The 15,725-nt window shown below is 34.5% G+C and overlaps 1 protein-coding gene across 3 annotated transcripts in view; it reads left to right on the forward strand.

The window, feature by feature from the left end:
- LOC149567191 (ubiquitin C-terminal hydrolase 12-like) overlaps positions 1-15,725 on the forward strand; it is a 166,516-nt gene that overhangs the window by 121,240 nt on the left and 29,551 nt on the right. For all 3 annotated transcript variants that reach the window (XM_089820373.1, XM_089820372.1, XM_089820371.1), the window contains exons 22-24: positions 15-192; positions 332-433; positions 552-623. In XM_089820373.1, coding sequence (XP_089676499.1) covers positions 15-192; positions 332-433; positions 552-623 — 352 coding nt within the window. The remainder of the gene's footprint in view (positions 1-14; positions 193-331; positions 434-551; positions 624-15,725) is intronic.

Raw genomic sequence — 15,725 nt, forward strand, 5'->3', positions numbered from 1 at the left:
GGAAATGGTTGCAGTTCAAAACACTTCACTTATGATGATGTTGTGGAGAGAGTTGCACTACAGATTGGATTGGATGATCCTTCAAAAATAAGACTTACACCCCATAATTGCTATTCGCAGCAACCAAAGCCTCAACCCATCAAGTACAGAGCCATAGATCACTTATGTGACATGTTAGTCCATTATAATCAGGTGCAGATAAAGATCTTGCATTTGCTTAAAAATCATAATTAAATTTGGTTCTTTTGCAAGATTAGTTTTTAATTTTCTTCAAAGTTGCAGCTTCTTTTTCTGATTATTGTGCTAAAATTTGGATAACTTTCTTCGACAGAAATCTGATATCTTATATTATGAAGTCCTTGACATCCCACTTCCAGAGCTGCAGGGACTAAAAACATTGAAGGTTATTTTTCATCATTCAACAAAAGACGAGGTTAGAAAAAACAGTGATGAATCTGAACAATTTCGAGTCTTATCAAAAGAATGCTTGGAAAAATGTCATAGTTGCAGGATTACTGGTGTTATGTGATTGACTTTGTAACTTTTTGTAGGTTACTGTCCACAATATAAGACTTCCGAAACAATGTACTGTTGGTGATGTTCTCAGTGAGCTGAAGGGAAAGGTATTTTTTTCTCCATTATGATTTTTTAAGTAAAAGATTACCTTAATATAAAAGCAAAGAAAGATACATTGTCACTAATACTCTTTGAAAGAAGTCTCAGCACAGAGAGAATTGCATATGGAGGGTGATGTGAAGATTGTTAAGAAAACGTATGAGGCTTAAACTAACCTGCTGTATATGCATTGTTAGCCAAAATGAGTCAACTTTAAAGATGGAATAAACAGTATTAGCAACAACTTAATGAGTGGCTTAGTTGTGGAAAAATGAGGTGAAAATAAGGTAGAGATAGGATTAAAGAAAACAACTTAGGCAGGTGTCTAAAAGATTAAAGAAAACAGCTTAGGCAGGTGTCTAAAACATTAAAGAAAAGTGGTGAAAGGGGGAAGTTGGAATGCATATGGGAGTGGTTGAATAAATGTGCATATGCTTGGAGTCAAGATGATATAAATAATAATAATAAATTCCATAACACCTTTTTTTAGAGATGTGACCCAATAGAGACTACTAAAAAGGGTTTAGGTGGAGATAACTAAAAGAAAGATCTATCATGGCATAGCGAAGATAATATTATTTGGCATTCACGTTTTCTCATTTTGAAATCTGGCTTTTATAACTTGATGAAGTTGGGTCTAGCCTTGTAGTAAGTGTAAAGTACTGATTATAGTTCCTGTAATCTCCAATGGGTTTCTCTTTTCTTTTACCATTGTTGTGAATTGACGTGGAAGATTTTCATATCCTGTACCCAAAAATTGGTCAAAGAATTGTTATTTAGTTTTTCATGATGAGTCGATTCTTTTGAAAATATTTTAGCTCGTCAATAATTTTGCAAATGACCATTGCTATTTTAGTAAGAAAGTCTTTCTCTTTGAGTCCTTCATACTGCAGCAATTGAATGATATTAGAGACTTATTTTATGGATAAAATAATCTTAGAATATTCTTCCATTTATAGACTAAGATATGCTATTGTCAATTGGTAACTGGATTTCCACATAAGTAGCCAGTAGTCCTGCAAAACTGCTCTGCTGAAAAATGACTGTTGGTGCACCTTGACAATATCTGCTTATTCCTCTAGCAATAGTTGGGCTAGGATGGTGTCCACTTTTACCTTTTTGAAGAAATTAAATGTAATATTCTCTTTAGGTGAAGGCTTTTTTGAATTTGAGCACTAACAAAGCTGTTGAATCAAACAGATTCCATTTAAAGCTCCTCAAATATGGAGTTGATACACTTGTCTCTGCTTGGCTGAGATTCTAGTTTTCTTGGCTTTTCTACCATTTTATTCACATCATATCATCCACTCCATTCATATATTGAGGGGTTTATCAAACCTGAAGAACTATTAGACTATGATGATGGGGCTTTCCTTTACCAAACTTTATTTCACATTGTTGAACTTGAAGAGTCTGCAGTTCCTGGAGATCTGCAATCTGAGAAGCAAGAGGGCAACAAGTTTTAGGAGAGATTGAGATTTCATTAAGAAAAGATCACATCCTCACTGAAAGCTATTTTTGTGGCTTACCTACTTTGATGTTACATTCCAATTTTTGCCCTAATTTCTTTTTAGTTAAATGATAGCCGTTGTGATCATGTGAAATGAATATAGTTTATAGCCGTTGTGTTCATGTGAAATGAATATAGTTTATAGCCGTTGTGTTCATGTGAAATGAATATAGTTTATAGCTGTTGTGTTCATGTGAAATGAATATAGTTTATAGCCGTTGTGCTCATGCGAAATGAATATAATTTATAGCCATTGTGTTCATATGAAATGAATATAGTTTATAGCCGAAACGAATATAATTTTTCTTTAACCATTGTTCAATCAGTTATTATGTATGATGAAATTCCTAACGATATTATTTAATTATGAAATTGATGTTTTGGCGAGAATGATTGTTTTGAAGGTTGCAGGGTAAAGACTCGAGAAGGAGGGGAAGCATTACGAAATGAGGTCATACGGAAATGGAATGATCATATGATATAGTTATCAGGAATATTAGGTTTGATCAAAAGTCGCCATGGCAGGATTGTTAAAGCTTGACAACAAATAACAAAGTCGGAAGTTACATGAGCTAAAAATAATATAAGATTTTAAAAAGTAAATAAGAAAATTCTTACCTTTATTTAATAGTAATATCATTTAATATTATATCATTATTTTGATTAAAATCATAATTAAATATTTGTAAAGTGGCACTATTATATTAGATCTATAATACAATAATGTCACCTTATATATACTTAATTATAATTTAACCAAAATAAAAATACAACATTAAATTATATTAGTAAAACCTTTATCCACCTCTTGTTCCAACGATTCATATTCCAATCGATGGAAATTCAAACCGCAATGTATTCTTGTAACGGCAAAAGATGTAAAGCCATGCATATCAATTTATATGTTGTCTTTGTCGTTTTCAGGGTAACAAGAAGAAGAAATCCACCTATTCACGTTCTTGCCTTGGTCTAAGATATCGTTCTTCTGTAACCCGAGCTAGTGCATAAAGAAAGTCTCTCTGTTGTGAGTAATTGGCCCTAGGTCTTCCATCTAAATATCCATCGACCTCTCTGTTCAGCTTCCAACGTTTGCTTGAAAATCTGGTTCCATTACGGAATCATTCAACTGTAATTATGTGAAGCCATCCTTGCATACAGTCTGAGCTACGGACTTCAGTGTAGGCTGAAGACTTCTCCAATCAGGATGCACAGTATACTACAGACAAGTAAGGGTGAACTGGAAATGTTTATATCTTCTTTGCATACGTTTCATTTCCATCTCTTTTCCTGCCCTCTTTTTTGAGCCGAGTTAAAATCACTGTGAAAAAGATGAATGTACAGATTGAGTCATATTTCCACACTTGTGCTTATCACGTTAGTATAATATCAACCGAGTTTTGCAAACGTTGTTCAGCAATAATAGTAAGTAGTGTCTAAGACAGAGTTGATAAAGAAATTAATAAGACCTCTAATCTCTTTTATTGTCTGATTTACCTCAATGATATTTCTTTCTTGTGTGAAACGACACCAATATCAACCCATGACATAAATCCGTGGAGTTATGTTATAAACTGTTCTATATCAATCCATAAAACTAGTAATAAAGATCAAGTCTGAATACTAAGGAAGATTTGAGTAGGTAGAACCAAAATCTTATGATTAAGATGTAATGGATTCAGGCACCGAGGAATCACCGATCTAAAGATCTGCTGATGGTGAAAAGTGTAGATGAATCTGTCACAAGAAAAATAAGAAAGATTATCAGTAATTGTTAATAAATAAATAATCTGATTAGCTCATGTAAACCCACTTTGAAGAATTAATTGTCAAGCTGAGCGGTGGAGATCGGGTTATAAAAACCCACCTCTGAAATCCCTGGCCAGGGCGATAAAAGGGCGAACATGCCACAACAAAATGATCATGTTGTTGTCCTGATACTTCAACTATTCAATCGAATAGTTGTTGGGACCTCAACCCACCTGAGTACTCCGATGACTGGATCGATGAACATCCCAAGCTTGACCTCAGGGTAGGGAGGGTTGTTCTATTTATTTAGAACTTGTGGGGGATAAGTAAAAAGGTCCGTGGTTGGGAGGTTAAGCCTACGTTAATGCTTCTCCTCTCACCAAAGTAAGAGCTTGGTCAATTAATTGGAAAAGCCTTTCAAGTAAATCAGTACGTATCTTTGTTTTATTTTTCTTTATTTCTATATGTATATAACTGATAGATTATTCCCTGTAATTAGATGTATCATAAATTGATTCTTTAAGTATATTAGATACAGTTTTCTGACAATAATTTAGAATAGAGTAAAAATTCAATATTCTTAAACATTAGAATAAATTTAATAATCAGTAATAAAAATAGATTTAGAGTTTTAGATTAACTTCAGTATTAGTTTAGATATATCTTATCAGATAATTATAATATTAAATTCAGCTGATTTGTAATTGTAGAATAACTTGATGTTACATAAAGATGTAGAATAACTTGATGTTACATATGGTATCAGAGCGCTGGGTTCAACACTGAACCTGGGCTCATCACGTCCATGAAATCTAATAAAGATGAATACAAATACAGGATGCTAGTACGTAGAACACCCCACAAGAAAATCCGACACCCTATATTTCCTTACCTCCTACAAAATACGACTAAGTATGACTATTCTTGCTGCTCTGAACCTCGAAATGATGAAACAATGTATCAAGCCATACAACGGATGAAGAAGGAAAGGATTCGATGGACCCCGGCCAAGAAAGCAACGTACAGGAACAAATTCATTCAGATTTGGAACGCTCAGCAAAACAATCCCCTTCTTCACTTTCACAGATCTTGGATGGTACGGGACATGTACCAAATTAAGCCAGAAGTTGCAAAACAAAAATAAAACATATTCTATGAATGTAGGCAACCTCATTAGAGGAATTTTTCTTTTTGTAATAAAGGATTGCTTTGTCGAGCAATGTTAAATAAGGATTTTGCTTTGTTGAGCAATGTTTTAAAATTATCTTTTTGCTTTGTCGAGCAATAGATATGTTTTTGCAATCCTGCTTTGTCAAGCAATAAGATATAATTTATTTTTATTTTCTTTGTTGAGCAATGGATATGAATTGTAATTAAAGATTTGCATAGATGTGCAATAAAATAAATAAATAAATATTTTGGCAAACAATGGGGATTAAACTTTTGAGCAACAAAAGCTAAACTTTAAACTTAATTGTGTAAACTAACAGGTGCAACTCTTGAAAATACAACATGAATAACAATGAGGATGTGGAAAACCGAGAAATAGTCCGAGAAAATCAACAAGCCTCTAATGAATTATTACTTCAAATTCTTCAAGAAACAAAACTAAAATTAGAAGCAATGGATAAAAGAATGAGTGAGATGGCAGCCCAGATGGGGCAACAACGTGAGGAAATGCAAGAGACACCCAAAGTTGAGACTGAAGTCTCGGAACATAATAGGACTCCCTCCCCTAAGCAAACTGATAAACAAAAGAAAAAGGAGATTGTAGCTGATTTATCAGCTGATATTAAGAAAATTAAACCTCCAAAATTCAGTGGTACTGAATTTGGGGAAGAAGCCGACGCATGGCTGACGGAGATGAAACAATACTTTGAGATTCGGAATTTTTTAGAGACTTCTAAGGCTGTTTGGGGTATATACCAATTCACTGGGGAAGCAACAACTTGGTGGGGAAACACTAAGGTAGAGTTGAACATTAGATCTACGGACATAACTTGGGAAAAGTTTGTCAACATATTTAGAACACGGTGGCTACCTCAAACCTTCTATGATCAGAAACTCATGGAGTTTCCGAATCTGAAACAGGGGGAAATGACAGTTCATAAATACTAGGAGAAATTTAACAGATTACTTAAGTATGTACCACCTCACCAGCAGGATATTAATCTAAAAGTAAGAAAGTTTATCATGGGAATTGAATAATAGAATAGGGGGAGCCGTGGATGTTTTAGCACCACGAACCATGGAAAAAGCTGTGCGTCAAGAGCATAAAGTCAAGAAGGATGATTCCATTAGGGACAGCAAGAGAAAAACCAATTGGAATTCAGAAGGTGCAGAATCTGGACCACCAAGAAAATAGTTTAAGGACTTTAAGAATAACAAACCTGATAATAGAACCAGTGGAACCAGAGATAATCAGGGAAACGTTCATGTAAACAAAAATGACAGGAACAATGAAAAAAGAGGACCACCAGGAGGTTGTTTCATTTGTAAAGGAAATCATTTTAAAAGACAATGCCCTAACCTCAATCAGCAACCACGCCCATCCTTGCCGCAGCAACAATAGGTTTTTCAACAAAGAATTCATGCAGCCCTGGATAATCAACAGGCAAAACAACAAATAGGCCCCATTGAAACACCGGGTACGAGAGCCAGGGGTGGTAGAGGTAAAGCCAACCAGAATACTCGAGGTGCGTAAGCTGCACTTACAAAATCGAGAAGTAACTCAGTGCAAGGTTCAGTGGGACCAGTATTCAAAGGATAATGCTACGTGGGAAGACTATCATGATATCTTTCAAAAATACCCTTATCTATTTTCAAAAACTGGGAACTGAGTATTCCTCTTATTTTTAATTTTAATTATTAGTTTTCTTTGATACTATTTCATCGTGGACGATGAAAAACCTAAGGGGGTGGGTCTGTTACATACCAATTTTCGCCCTAATTTCTTTTTAGTTAAATGATAGCCGTTGTGATCATGTGAAATGAATATAGTTTATAGCCGTTGTGTTCATGTGAAATGAACATAGTTTATAGCTGTTGTGCTCATGTGAAATGAATATAGTTTATAGCCATTGTGTTCATGTGAAATGAATATAGTTTATAGCCGTTGTGCTCATGTGAAATGAATATAGTTTATAGCCGTTGTGTTCATATGAAATGAATATAGTTTATAGCCGAAACGAATATTTTCTTTAACCATTGTTCAATGGAGTTGGTATCTCGAATATTTCATAGGGCACTGACCTTTTCAGCAGTGATGATGTTAAATATTACTTTGTGGAGAAATCTTGAATAATATAAAATTGAACTTGCACTACTTAACCCGTTGGCAAAGGGTTTTTGAAATTTCAAGACCATCCTTTTAATCTTATTAGGAGACAAGAGTCTGCAAGGATGTGAGTATCATCTGCAAAATGGAAGTTTTTATGGAATAGGGCTCTTTTAATAGCACGGAGGCTATATATTTGGGCTTTCTCTTCAGCTTTGAGAATTAGACAGGTCAAAGTTTCTCATATTTTTATTACCAAGTGTGGGCTGAAGGGTTCCCTTGCTATAATTTATGGAGATAGAGCGTTGGAGTTGTAAGAAACTTTTTATGTTGGCCAAAGATTTATGCCAAACTCATTATTGATTGATATGAAGTGTTGGACACTTGGAGTCATATACAACTTCATATATAGAAGTCAAAAGGCTTATAAAATTTTGAAAAATTAGTCATTTCTTGCATTTTTCGAACAGCTTTGATAATTCAAGATAGAGCATAATTATGACCTTTCTTGAGTTTAAAAAAAATCATTCTTGCATGGACACAACATTATCCATAAACTTTTCTTTGAGAAAGGCTAATTTATGTTGGGAGATTATTGAGGCAGACTATTCGTCTATTGGCAATGAATTTAAACAGGATCTTTTAGAGCATGTTGTACCAAACAGTTGGCCGAAAGTGATCTTGATTTTCTACTTAGGCCTGGTGAAGTTTACCTATATCTTCTTGGTTCCACTATTTATTCCATTCAATCGAATTTCATTGGTTTCTAGAAGGATTGATGGCAACGAGTTGAGAATCTATCTTTCCGCAGGAGCTTATCTTTTAAAGGGAGACACGATTTGCCCAAATTGATGATCCAAAAATTATTAGATAAATTTTGTATTATAGTTAAACTATTGGCAATAAGAAAATGTGGTTTCATTGTGGGGAAAGAGTGCATAAGATATCAAAGTCGAGTATGTTTCCATGCTTTTGAAAAGTTGTGTAATAATAGAAAAGGGGAGAGCACCACATTTCAAGTACAGATGAAAGATTGATGTTTGCAAGTTTTAGGACACTGCATTTGTGATAGATTTGGCCATGGTAAAAGTAACTTTACTAGTTTGACTAAGGATTGTTGGCTGTGGGGCAACTAGAATGTGCCCATTCATAGTGCTTTTTTAAAAGTCTATTATATTTAGATGGTACTTGTTGATGTGAGTTTTGTTCCACTACAACATGCATAATCATATACTTGATGTTTCAAGATGAAATGCCAAACATTTAATCCTCCCTTGATATAAGGTCATCTCTCATGCTAAGCTTGAAAGTAAGATCATGAAATGACTTAAAGGTTTCTTCTTATTGCGGATACTCAATGAAATAATGTGATTTGCTAGTTATCACAAAGGGACTTACGCTAATCATCCAGTAGATGTCAACTCTTGCACTTCTAAAGATTTGGCTTCACAATGTGCAAATAAACCATGTCTAACTTTTCCACTTCAACTCCAGCTCGAACTTCTATTTATACTTCTACTTATACTATGAATACAAGGGATCATGAATGAACTTGGACTCTACTAGATGTAATTTCACTAGCGCCTCCACCCACCTAGTGCAAGCTTCTAAGGATATACTCAAATGGTTTTCAAATCAATATCTACCCTCTTAATCCGATGAAATGGATGGAAACTAAAGATTCAATTGAAATTGAAATTAAGTACTTTCAATCATCGACTTACCACACAAGGCACTCTTACGATCAGCAAGAGGCTAATGGCCCATATTTGTCGAGCCATTCAAGTGAACATCTACAATGACTTCCATCCAACTAAACTACTTCTAAGCAACATGAAATAAAATCCTAAACTACGTGAGGAAATATGGATCACCATGCAATAATACAAACTTGATCACAACAATTCACCATGCAAGACACAACACTAAAAATTAGAGCAAATTTGACATAATATTAGCAACAATTCTCGAAAAGGCCCTTCTTTTACAAATGAGAGGAGCAATCATTATAGAGGGAGCTCAAATATGACAAATGGCCAAGATTGATTTGAAATCAAGGGCCAAGACTAATCCACATAAGCCCTAGTTAGGGCTTCCATAACTACCTACTACAAGCATTAAATGTTCGCCCAATTACCCTTGTGGGCCAATTATAAGAGAACTCAAATACGAAAAATGACCAAGATTGATTTGAAATCAATGGCCAAGATTAATCAACATAGCCCTAATTAGGGTTTCCATAAATACCTAGTACACACATTAAATGCTCACCCAATTACAACTAAGCACTGCCTTTTGGGCCAATAAGAAAATTACATTGCCTCCACAAGCAAATGAGAATTCAGATCCATAACAACTTGATAAGGATGAATGGCAAGTGAACCAATGAGAAGAGAACCTATTGTAGACAACACCACCTCATCATTTTGGAAAATGTGTTCCTTATCTTACAAGGCAAACAACCACTTGTAAATAATTATCAAATTTTAAATAATAATTGCAATAAGACTTAGAAACTCATCGCAAACTTTCCATTTTAATTTTTAATAAAATAATAATATAATGGGGTAATGCAAACTTGGTTGGAAAATATTTAATTATTACCATTTGTAATTTGTTTTCCATTTACTAAAATGTATGCCATTTGGATAATTTCAATGCAACAATAGATGAATTAATTAATTCATTTTAAAAATCAATCCATATTTTGCAAAATGGGGGTAAATTTAAATCTCATCACAATTTAAAACCCATTTTTATTTTATTTCTAATTTCGCCATTTTCTCTCTCAATTTTTTTAAATTTTAAATTTTATATTTAAAAAAAGGGTTTTACATCAAATTTGAAATAATTTTCTTTATAAATAATTAATCCAAGGTATTTTAATCCCCCATGCTCATACGCTATTTTCTAAGGTTGTTTTGCCTTGAATTTTGAACCCAATGCCATATATAAAATAGGCCACATGCATTTGCAACAAACTTCTAGGGTAAACTTCCATTTCAAGGTTCAACGATCATTGCTCACATAGGTAGAAAATCAAGTTCCAACTCAAGATGAAACAACATTTACTTGGTGGCGAAATACATCTCAGCCAAGTTGAGACAACTTTTACTTGGGTAGCAAAACGCGTCTTGGCTAAGCCGGCACAACTTTTACTTGGATAGTGGAACACAACTTTGACTTGGGTAGTGAAACACATCTCAGCCAAGCTACCTTTTATACTTAGCTGCATTAATCTCTTCTTCTAGCATTACTCCCGATTTTGCTCCATCTCCCAAACTTAGCCAAATCCCCGTTTCAATCCAAACAAAAACCCATTCACTTCAAACTTAAGCCCAATGCCAAAACTTTATAACCCCACTACTACCACAACAGCCTAAGCAGAAAATGAAAGAGAGGGTCCCTATTTGCAATGGGATGATGGTGTGAAAACCTCACAACACTATTGTTATGCATTCTGATAGCGAATAGATGGCACCTGACTAAGTTGGGTTAATTATTAATGGAACATGGTATTGCTAATAGCTTTAGCCACAGCCAAATTTTTCCATATAGGACAAAATGGCAGAACTGAAGACTCATTTAGGGAGTTTGGTTGCTTGTTCCATTTCCTCACATGAGAGACATTTCACTGCCACATGGTCAATCCATGCAGTACTCTTTAATATAAATATACAAGTGAAGTCCAGGAGAGCTTAGAATAGGTCAAATCTGAGGATTTGGGATTTGTAATTAAATTTCTTTTCTAATTGAAGTTTATAGTTTATAGTCACGAACTCTAAAAATAAATTGTCAATTCATAGTCATTGAGCTCACTAGATCCAAGTGTAAGGATGCTTGAATGGTCTTCTTAAGAGTCCCCATGAAGAGAGCATGCATGTATAATTCGATGAAAGTTGATTCTTCACTGGTGTTTTTCTACCCAAATTGGGTTTATCCGAGGTGAATCACAACTTTCAATGTTGAAAATTATTTCATGTAAGCATAGTCTTCATTGCTCTATTGCTTTGTTGATTGATTAAGCATTTGCACATATGTTGTAGCAGGTTTTGGGTATGCTTTAATTTATGCAATGATCTAAGCATAAATATGAACAAGTTAATTATTACATAAGGATTTTAAGAAGTTAGAAACAGCCATAGGTGTTGTATCGTGATTCATAGCTGTAAAAATTGTTCAAATAAGCATAGAAATTAGAACTAATGAGCAACTGGATAAATAAATCTGTTTGAGTGGATCTTTCAATGAAATATCTATGAATTTTACAAATAAATTGAAGTATCCATGAAGTTTACAGATCAATTGAAGTTATCCTGTTTCATGACTAAGTGATTGCCATCATCAATAATTTATTAATTTCGTTTTGTATAGCAGCAAGATTATCCATCATCAAATTCTTTTCAGTTGCATTTGTTTGAGTCTGATTTTTTGGTGATGAACCTTGCCTATGAGCCTATACATATCCCTCAGTGCCTTTGACTTCTTTTCGCCACTGCCTATCTTTTTTTGGAAGTTTGGGTAGGAGTTTTACATATTTTTAAATCTGAACGGTGTTTTTTAGATCCCTTGTTCATTTCTGTTGATTTTCAAGAGGATATCTGTATGATAATTGACAGATTGAAATATGATTGTTATGTGTGCAAACTCTATTCAGATACATTATTTTGTTCAGATTTCTTACAATTGCCTTTTCCCCCCATCTGAAATGATTTTGTATGTAAATAGAACCTTTGCATGATACAAGTCCTATAGGGCCATTGATTGTTATCTGCAGAAATGATTATTTATCTCTCTCTCTCTCTCTCTCTCTCTCTCTCTCTCTCTCACACACACACACACACACACACACACTTTATTATCAATAATACTAATGCTCCATGATAATAATAGAATAGGATAGACTGTCAAATGTTTAAGGCTGAAAGGCCATTCAAACATTTGATGGCATTGATTGGAATCATCCGATCGAAGCTACAATCATTAACACTCCCTCTTAGCTAGGGAGGATGATTTCTATCCAAATAAACACCATAGTGTACAGCTGTTACCTCATGATAACATCAGGAGTATGGTATACCCAAGAATATCAACCATATGATATTCACCATCCTCATATCTTTTCTTGGTATGCACATTGACATCACATGTCATGATGTCTATTGGAGAAGATATCTAACATAGATCCATTATTTGGATGTTACCTTTCCGTATCATCAAAAGTATGGTCCAACCATGAATATCAACCATAAGATATTCACCATACTTATATCTTTCTTGGTATGTGCATTGGCTTCAAGTCTCATGATGCCTCCCGAGGAAAATATCATCACATAGTGTCTCCGTGTACTATGTCTCATAGTCTACACCATGTCATATTGTAGTAACTACTAACTCAATTACATGAGATATGCACCATCATGATCTCCACGGACATCAACCAAATGATATTCATCATGATAGCAGGTTAAATTATTGTTTAGATCATCACATTACAGTACTAACCACTAAACTTATTGAAAGATCGTTACCTCTCAGGAAGTTTTTCACAAGATAATGCAATAACTCACATGACATCCACCATCAACCATATCAAAGGGTGGATCCGCCATGAATATTCCCAAAGGGTGGACCAAGGGTTTTCTCCTTAAACTTCTCTCTCACAAAGAAGGATGCATTAAGATGCATCCCAAGCAATCACTGATGTTGAGTTTCACTCTCAAATAAGAGTTCTAATCCGTAACTCTGAGCTTGACTTCAACAACGTGCAAACTTCACTTTGGTTTAAGGCTTGGGAGAAAAATATCGGTTGTCAGATCTTCATTGATAATGTACTCTTAATGAATAGCATTCAAGGTATTCATCTAAAATTTAGTCATTCACATAAAGGCCTTTCAGTTTACACATATGGAACTACATCTCATGAATCATAGTCCTTTGACAACTATAGGTTTTTTATCACTAGAGAATCCATCTCGACATGGTCTACTCCCTTTGAATCAATATGATCAAGGTCCTCAAAAATTAACCGAAGCATATCCTCTATCTGCTCGCTTTGTTATGAAAGCATACTTTGATTATCCTCAAGCTTGGCGACATCAGATATTATGATAATGTGGTTCTCTTAAGTACATGTATCAACCTTTTGACCTCTTTCTCCAAGGTTGCCTCTAATGAAATGTTAGGTTCCCTCTTGATATAGAAGGGTACTCATAATCTCAATTAGCAAAAATATCTTGCTTCAAGAGTCTCTTATTATTTGACATGATTCATATGTGACTAAAGGTGCTAGATCCAAGACCACTTTGGTGTAACTATCATAAGATCAACTCATAGAGCAAATAGTTATATGACCCTCTTGATATTTAAGGAAAATCTCATCGCAGTCTGCTCCCTCTCATTGGAAGAGCTCCTTGTCTTGATTTTATTTCGTAATCATGGATGCTATCACCCGCAAAAGATGCCTCAGCAACATTCCTCATGTACCATTCTTCTCTTCCTAGAAGAACATCCCTGGTGACCAAGGAGAAAGCAACAAGAGTATATCAAGGAAAATGACTCTTATTGTACATACATATAAGCAAGAGACTACAATAAGAAAATAAATGTAATGCATAAAGATAATAAATACTTATCTTCACATCAACATCCTTGATACAAGTTGATCCAATGCATTAAATCAGAAAACACTTCCATGTAAGCATCTGTCAAACAATTTGAGTACATCGTTTGTGCTCCCATCTGTCATTCTGATGTTTCTAAAAGACTTTATTTGTGAAGTAAACACACCTTCAAGTTGTTTGAGAGACATTCCCCTTTGAACTATCTCCTCCTTAAGGATGGTTCAAATTGTAACTCTGATCATTACAAAGTATCTAAAAGATTTTATTTGTGAAGTAAACACACTTTCAGATTGTTTGAGAGACATCTCCCCTTTGAACCATCTCCTCCTTAAGGATGGTTCAAATTGTAACTCTAATAGTGTCTCTTCTTTGACATCTTCCCCTCTAAGAATGGTTCAAATGGGAATGGAACATTAGTTATTATTGTTAAGAATGTTAGCAGTTAAGTGTTTGAAACATCTGCTCAGTAAGTAATTGATATATATATATATATATACACTAATGATTATTGTCACTATTATATTGCAGTGTTTCCATTCTTAAATGCTATCGGTTATCTTTAATAGTCTCTAAATCATTCACACCGATTATATTATCGGGTGATGCAATATATTGTATTGGAATTGTTAACTGGTCTAACTAATACCCATGGTATATATTGCATTTGTTATCGGTTTAACTATTATGAAACAGTGCTAATATATGTGCATGTTAAGGCATGACCACGTAGGGTCATGCCTCTACCTGGTTGTGCTTCAATATGTATATATGTTAGTGCCAAAATATATCTGCAGATCATATCAATAAAGTGGCATACATCTCAGATCAGAATTGAGTACTACTGTAATAAGAACATATAAAATTAAGAAGTCAAGGATATATAAGAAAGACACCAGTTGTAATATCCCTTTCCAGATATTTTACCAAAAACCCATGATATAAAGGTGCAGATTTAAACCCGAATAGAAAACCAATATTCAATATAAATTCCAGAACTGTAATCGATTTATAACCAGTAGATTTGAATACAAGAATACTTAGGAAAGTTCATTTTATTCCTCCAATATTCAGAAGTACATAAATGAACTAGGAATTAACACAAATAGTTGCCAAATAACGTTACTGTATTATACATCAGCACTACAATAACATGCAACAATCTAGAAAATCCAATCTTATAAACAGAAATAACAGTCAGATTGGCAATGTAGATTAAGAAAAACCTGTGAGAAGGCTAAGTTTGTGTCTTCGAAGAGAGAACCAATCACTGTTTCCAGCGCCCAGATTAATATTTGTTTTAAATATTATAATCTTTATATCTTCCCATGTGGCGCTTGTTGTACCTTTATCACTTTTCCCAATGTGATGCATGCTCTTTTAAGCAATGTGGGATAAAGTACCTTTTTGTACTTTAGTCACTTGAGTGAACATAGTACCTTTCTAAAAACAAAGTGACAAGGTAAATGAACTTTAATAGTCACTTAGTCAGTAAACCATATAATCATTAGGCATTAAAATAACTGATCAAACGAACTCGGATAAGCACGTGCAATAGCTCTTTGGAAAGCTCTTGGTGAGACATTTCCAAACCAACACTAGGATATCAAGAATACTAACTTCTATCTACTTATTAAAAATAGTAAGTATCTGAACAACCTGCCAAAACTGCTTTGATGGGTCTAAAGCTAGAAATGTCTACACCAAACCTCGAACTGAACCCTGTAAAGAACCTTTTCTCCCCCGAAACTTAGGCGAAGTGAGCTAGCAACACAAGATTATAATGTCCCAGAAAAAGGGAACATTACAAAGCCTCCCTTCTCAAAGATTGCTTGCCCTCAAGCAATCCACTCATACCTACAGAAGCCAAATGCCAGGATCCCATAGTCGCCTTGAGTACGAGATTCTACTCCTCAGCCGATGTAACTCGGTATGCATCTTCCCAAATTTGGAATGG

Source organism: Cupressus sempervirens, chromosome 3 (genome assembly GCF_028749045.1).
Source record: "Cupressus sempervirens isolate cs-2001-9-10 chromosome 3, ASM2874904v1, whole genome shotgun sequence".
NCBI classification, from domain to species: Eukaryota; Viridiplantae; Streptophyta; class Pinopsida; order Cupressales; family Cupressaceae; genus Cupressus; species Cupressus sempervirens.